At 45.2% G+C, this 6599-nt stretch overlaps 1 protein-coding gene across 1 annotated transcript in view; it reads left to right on the top strand.

The window, feature by feature from the left end:
• The first annotated feature begins 260 nt into the window (after positions 1-260).
• The window catches only part of LOC107299799 (tribbles homolog 3-like), a 10587-nt gene continuing 4248 nt past the window's right edge, over positions 261-6599 (top strand). Inside the window, exons 1-4 of the mRNA XM_029286872.1 lie at positions 261-324; positions 954-1111; positions 1898-2182; positions 4348-4640. Coding sequence (XP_029142705.1) covers positions 261-324; positions 954-1111; positions 1898-2182; positions 4348-4640 — 800 coding nt within the window. The remainder of the gene's footprint in view (positions 325-953; positions 1112-1897; positions 2183-4347; positions 4641-6599) is intronic.

The raw sequence follows: 6599 nt of genomic DNA, 5'->3' as shown, positions 1-6599 counted from the left end.
GGGATGCTGATCATGGGGGTGCTGCAGTGGTCACAAGTGTGGGAAACGGTCATAAGAAGTCTTTTTTTTTCCCCCCCCAGTGCCGTTGTATTTTCAAAAAGTCACTAAACGAACGGTTGTAAGTCGAGGACTTATTTAGGTTCGTCACTGCTGATGTGCAGGGAGCTTCTGCGGAAAAACAAGGCAGGGGGGCAGTGTTGTGTGTGCCAATGCTGGTGGGTTTTTTGTGTTGGCGATCGCCTGAGGGCCTGAGAAGGAACATGCGTGCTCGCTTCGGCAGCACCTATACTAAAATTGGAACGATACAGAAGGAACATGCCACGGGTGAGCAAAGATATGGTGCCTTGCCAGCTTCTTGCAACATGTCCTGGATGACTCACTCACCTGCGTGCGAGGAAGGAGAATGAGACACCTGAGTTGGCCTCAGTGGCATCCTGGCAGAGCTGTTCCTTTGGATGGGAAACCCGGAAGGGCACCTTCGCGCTCTCTGAGTGGGTTGTTTTCTTGCAGATCTTTCAGTAACCAAGTTAAGAAACAAACTAGGTAGGACTAGCACCGGGAATGTTACCTAGTTTGGGCAATGAAGGCAGGAGAAAGAGCAACGGATGGAAACCAATCAAGGAGAGAAGCAATCTGGAACTGTGACGAAATTCCCTGACAGTTGGAACGATTAACCAGTGGAACTGCTTGCTTCCAGATGTTGTGGATGCTCCAACACGGGAGGCTTTGAAGAAGAGATTGTCTGAAATGGTAGTAGAGGGTTTTCCTGCTTGAGCAGGGGGTCGGACTAGAAGACCTCCAAGGTCCCTTCCAAATCTGTTGTTCTATTACGCTGTTCACACACGTATGCTTCACCCTCCACCAATGGGGGGGCGGCCCAGAGGATATTGTAGCAAAAAGGGGGAAAGCGGCATCTTTTAAGCGTGCTCTGCAGAGCGTTTTCCCTTGTTGAGTTAGAAAGAATGCAGCTATTGTTCGGGAAATCCAGACTGGGATCGGAGGCAAGCGAGCTGCCCAAGTCTCCAGAGTCAATGCAACAAGCAACTTGCTCTGTCTTTACATCAGCCGCTATGGCTGCAATGCTGACAACCCCGTTGCAGAAATTTCCCAGGTATTGCACGACTCTGCACACAGCCCCCTCCCCCTCCCCCTCCTCCTCCTCCTCCCTTCTAGCAGTGATGATGTTCCCTAGTTGGGTCATGAAACGTCTGCAAGAAAACCACCCAGTTCAGAGAGCATCAAGGGTTCCACAGTCGTCGTCGTCGTCGTCCTCCTCCTCCTCTCTCCTCCTCCTCCTCCTCTCTCCTCCTCCTCCTCTCTGCAATTCCCATTCCCTTGTAGCACTGATGATGTTCCCTAGTTGGGTCATGAAATGTCTGTAAGAAAACAAAAAGCTCAGAGAGCACCAAGGATCCCAAAATTCTCTTCCACCTCCATTCCTCCTCCTCCTCCTCNCCCACTCCCTTGTAGCACTGATGATGTTCCCTAGTTGGGTCATGAAATGTCTGTAAGAAAACAAAAAGACCAGAGAGCATCAAGGATCCCACAATTCTCCTCCTCCTCCTCCTCCTCATCATCATCATCTCCGCATCCCCACTCCCTTCTAGCACTGACGATGTTCCCTAGTTGGGTCATGAAATGCCTGCAAGAAAACAAACAAGCTCAGAGAGCACCAAGGACCCCACAGTCCTCCTCCTCCTCTCTGCAAACCCCAGTCCCTCCTGCACTGATGTTGTAACCTAGTTGGGTCATGAAACGTCTGCAAGAAAACAACCAAGTTCCAATTACAATCTAAGGACCAGACACAGAACTCGGAAAGGGAACTGGATCCTTGCCAGCCATGACTTTTCTGACTTAAAATGCCTTAACCCTTTCCTCTCCCTTGTGTTTTTTCCAGATGAGTCGGTGGATGCCAAAGCCTCGGGCAGAGGCCCACGTGCCTAAAAGGAAACTGTGCTGTGAGAAAGGGTCAAAAGAGGACAGCCCGGCGTCCAAGCACCCGCGTCTGGACAGGCTGCCAGGGCCATCACCCTGCCTCCAGCCCCTGCCTCAGTGCCCTCCTTCCGCAGGAAAGGATTTGACCATCACTCAGATAGGCCACTATATCCTTCTGGAGCCGACAGAAGGTGGACGCACCTACAGGGCTGTGGACAGACACACTGAGGCAGAGCTGACTTGCAAGGTACGAGATGATTGGCCTAGACCAGGGGTGGGGAACCTTGGCTCTTTTATGACTCGTGGACTTCAACTCCCAGAATTCCTGAGCCAGCATGGGGGAACTATGGCCCCCTCATGACTCGTGGACTTCAACTCCCAGAATTCCTGAGCCAGCATGGGGGAACTATGGCCCCCTCATGACTCGTGGACTTCAACTCCCAGAATTCCTGAGCCAGCATGGGGAAACTATGGCCCCCTCATGACTCGTGGACTTCAACTCCCAGAATTCCTGAGCCAGCACGGCTCAGCTTGGAAACCTCTCCCTTTCCCCTCAGCGTGGCTGGCTCAGGAATTCTGGGAGATGAAGTCCACCAGTCATAAAAGAGCCAAGATTGCCTACCCCTGGCCTAGACCAAGGGTCTTCAAACGTGGCCCTTTTATGTTGTGGACTTCAACTCCCAGAATTCCTCAGCCAGGCTGGTCTAGACTCTCAAGCTTGGCCCTTTTAAGATGCACGGACTTCAATTCCCAGAATCCCAAGCAATCATAAACAGACCCAGGAAGAGAATGAATGTGTAAGGTTTAGCGACTTGCAGATTAAATAGCTTTTCTCAACCTCGGCCATGTTAAAATGGGTGGATTTCAACTCCCAGAATTCCCCAGCCAACAACCTTGGACCCATCATAAGTCGCTTTTTCCAGCGCTAGGGTAACTTCGAAAGGGTCACTAAACCCACGGTCGTAAGTGTAAGGACTGGTCCTACATCACTTTTTTTTGGTGCTCTCATAACTTTGGCCGCTAAACCAACGGTTACAAGTGTGAGGAGGACCGATCCCAAGTCACTTTTTTTCAGTGCTGCCATGACTTTGAACGGTCATTAAGCGAATAGTCATAAGCTGAGGAGTACAATAAGGAAAGGCGTAGCGCACAGGAGGCACTGTCAGAAACAATGACCTGTCGATAATTCACAAGGCAGCTGTCAAATGTGACAAATGGGGAACAACATCCTTGCATGGATGAACCAATGGTCACATAGAAAAAACTAGGTCTGTCTGCCTGTCTGTCTGTCTGTCTGTCTGTCTATCTATCTATCTATCTATCTATCATCTCTCTCTCTCTATGTACCCGTCTGTCTATCATCTATCATCTCTTATCTACTCCCTCCCTCCCTCCCTCCCTCCCTCCCTCTCTCTCTCTCTCTCTCTCTCTCTCTATCTATCTATCTATCTATCTATCTATCTATCTATCTATCTATCTATCATCTATCCCCCTCTATCATCTCTATGTACTCCATCTATCTATCTATCTATCTAACACTGGAAGTTTTTAAGAAGAAACTGGACAGCCATTTGTCCAAAATGGTATAGGGTTTCCTGCCTGAGCAGGAGGTTAGACTAGATGACCTCCGAGGTCCCTTCCAACTTTTATTATTATTATTATTATTATTATTATTATTATTATTATTATTATTATTATTATTATTATTATTATTATTATTATTATTATTATTATTATATTATCTATCATCTATCTATCTATCTATCCCTCATCTCTGTCTCTCATCTCTATTATCTGTCTGTCTATCTATCTGTCTGTCTGTCTGTCTGTCCCTCATCTCTATCTCTCATCTCTTATTATCTGTCTGTCTGTCTCTAATATCTGCCTGCCTGCCTGCCTGCCTGCCTGCCTCTCTCTCTCTCTCTGTCTGTCCCTCATCTCTATCTCTCATCTCTTATTATCTGTCTGTCTCTAATATCTGCCTGCCTGCCTGCCTGCCTGCCTGCCTCTCTCTCTCTCTCTCTCTCTCTCTCTATCTATCTATCTATCTATCTATCTATCTATCTATCATCTATCTATCTATCTATCTATCTATCTATCTATCTATCTATCTATCTATCTATCTATCTATCTATCTATCTACCTACCTACCTACCTACCTACCTACCTACCTACCTACCTACCTACCCCCTCTGTCTATCATCTCTCTCTCTCCGTACCCCCCTCTATCATCTATCATCTCTATCTCCCTCTATCATCTATCATTTATCTATCTGTCTGTCTATATCTACGTACCCCTGTTATCTCTCTCTCCCTCCCTCCCTCTCAAATGTATAGGCCGCCCATCTTACCTCAAGATAATTCTGCAGCTTGCTCTTTTTTCCCCCCTCACGTCGTCCTCTTTCCTTTCAGGTTTATCCGGCAAAGAGCTACCCGGAGGTGATGGCGCCATACGGTGCTCTCCCCTCGCACCCCAACATTGCCCGGGTGGCCGAGGTCATTGTGGGGGACCAGAACGTTTACGTCTTTTTTGAGCCCGGGAAGGACAACATGCATGACCTGGTGAGGCGGCGCAAGCGTGTGCCGGAATTGGAGGCCGTCGCCCTTTTCCGACAAATGGCCGAAGCCGTCGCCCACTGCCACCAGCACGGCATCGTCCTTCGGGACATCAAACTGAGGAAGTTTGTCTTCGCGGATCGGGAACGGTGAGAATGGAAAAGAGTAGCTGATTTTCCCAGAGCAAAACAAAAGAGTTGCGGCAGAAAAACCCTAATTTTCAGTTCATTTGCATTCAGACGTTATTAAAATTAAATGTAATCGCGGTGAGGTGTCCAATTATCACACCTCCCATTTAGCAGATTTCAGTCTAATGGTGAGGGAATTGCGCAGCCGGTGTCCAAATGAAGTCAGAGAAGCTGACGTGAACTTGTAGTTTTATGTAAATATATCTATTTTACATTTATATTTTCAGCAAACAAGAGAGTCAGGAACATCATGAGGTAAATCTAAACCACATACAGAGCACACAGGAGAAAAAAGGCGGGAAAAAAGGGAAACACCCCCTTTACATCCAGTAACCAATCACAGTGCAGATTGCTTTATGCACGGCATTCTCCAACCAATTGACTACAGCTGTGTGTTCCGGCCCATTGTACACTTTACTGTTCCAGCTACTAAATTCAATATCCTCACACTAATATATCTTATTTTTTTATTCCAGCATCTCCCTGGAATAACTGGAATAAATTTTATAAATAAATAACAGGAATAAATTTTATAATAAATAAATAACAAATAAATCTTATAAATAAGTAAGTAAATAAATAACTGGAATAAGTTCTATAAATAAATAACAGGAATAAAATTTTATAATAACTAAAATAAATAAATTTTATAAATAAGTAAATAAATAACTGGAATAAATTTTATAAATAAATAAATAACAGGAATAAAATTTTATAATAAATAAATAACAAATAAATTTTATAAATAAATAAGAAAATAAATAACTGGAATAAATTTTATAATAAATAACTGGAATAAATTTTACAAATAAATAAATGGAAATTTTTTTTTTTAAAATGAATAAAATACTAAACTAAACCAAACCAAACCAAAACCTAAAATAAACCTAAACCTAAACCTTAAACTTAAACTTACTTAAACTTATTATCAGCCTGGATGAGGCCATTTAACTTACCTCATTCCTATATGATGATGTTGTTAGTTGCGAAGTCGTGTCTCACCCATCGCGACCCCATGGACCACGTTCCTCCAGGCCTTCCTGTCCTCTACCATCTTCTGGAGTCCATTTAAGCTCACACCTGCTGCTTCAGGGACTCCATCCAGCCACCTCCTTCTCTGTCGTCCCCTTCTTCTTCTCTTGCCCTCCATCTTTCCCAGCATCAGGCTCTTCTCCAGGGAGTCCTTCCTTCTCATTAGGTGGCCAAAGTACTTGAGTTTCCACTTCAGGATCTGGCCTTCTAAAGAGCAGTCAGGGTTGATCTCTTCTAGGACTGACCGGTTGGATCGCCTTGCAGTCCAAGGGACTCGCAGGAGTCTTCTCCAGCACCAGAGTTCAAAGGCCTCCATTCTTTGGCGCTCAGCCTTTCTTATGGTCCAACTTTCACAGCCCTACATTGCAACTGAGAAAACCATGGCCATGAGTATGTGTACTTTTGTTGGCAGGGTGATGTCTCTGCTTTTTCGTATGCTGTCTAGATTTGCCATAGTTTTCCTCCCCAGAAGCAGGCGTCTTAATTTCTTGGCTGCAGTCCCCATCTGAGGTGATCTTGGAGCCCAGGAAGATAAAATCTGTCACTACCTCCATTTCTTCCCCATCTATTTACCAGGAATTGAGAGGGCCGGATGCCATGATCTTGGTTTTCTTAATGTTGAGTTTCAAGCCAACTTTTGCACTCTCCTTCTTCACCCACATCAAGAGGCTCTTTAGTTCCTCTTCACCTTCTGCCATTAAAGTAGTATCATCTGCATATCTTTATAGCGAATAATAAAATTTGAATCCTGATTGCAGGAGGCAAGTGACATGGTTTTAACATCATGGGCTCTAAGTTATGTCACTTGCGTCATGAAGTCCAGAAGCCCACTGTGTCATTTGCAGGATGGTGGATTTAAATTTAATATAAAAGTAGTCCTTACTTAGC

The sequence above is a fragment of the Protobothrops mucrosquamatus genome, unplaced genomic scaffold, assembly GCF_001527695.2.
Source record: "Protobothrops mucrosquamatus isolate PMUCROS unplaced genomic scaffold, P.Mucros_1.0 scaffold5493, whole genome shotgun sequence".
Lineage (NCBI taxonomy): Eukaryota > Metazoa > Chordata > Lepidosauria > Squamata > Viperidae > Protobothrops > Protobothrops mucrosquamatus.
The sequence above is the reverse complement of the archived record's forward strand: the minus strand, read 5'-3'. Positions and strand labels throughout refer to the sequence as shown.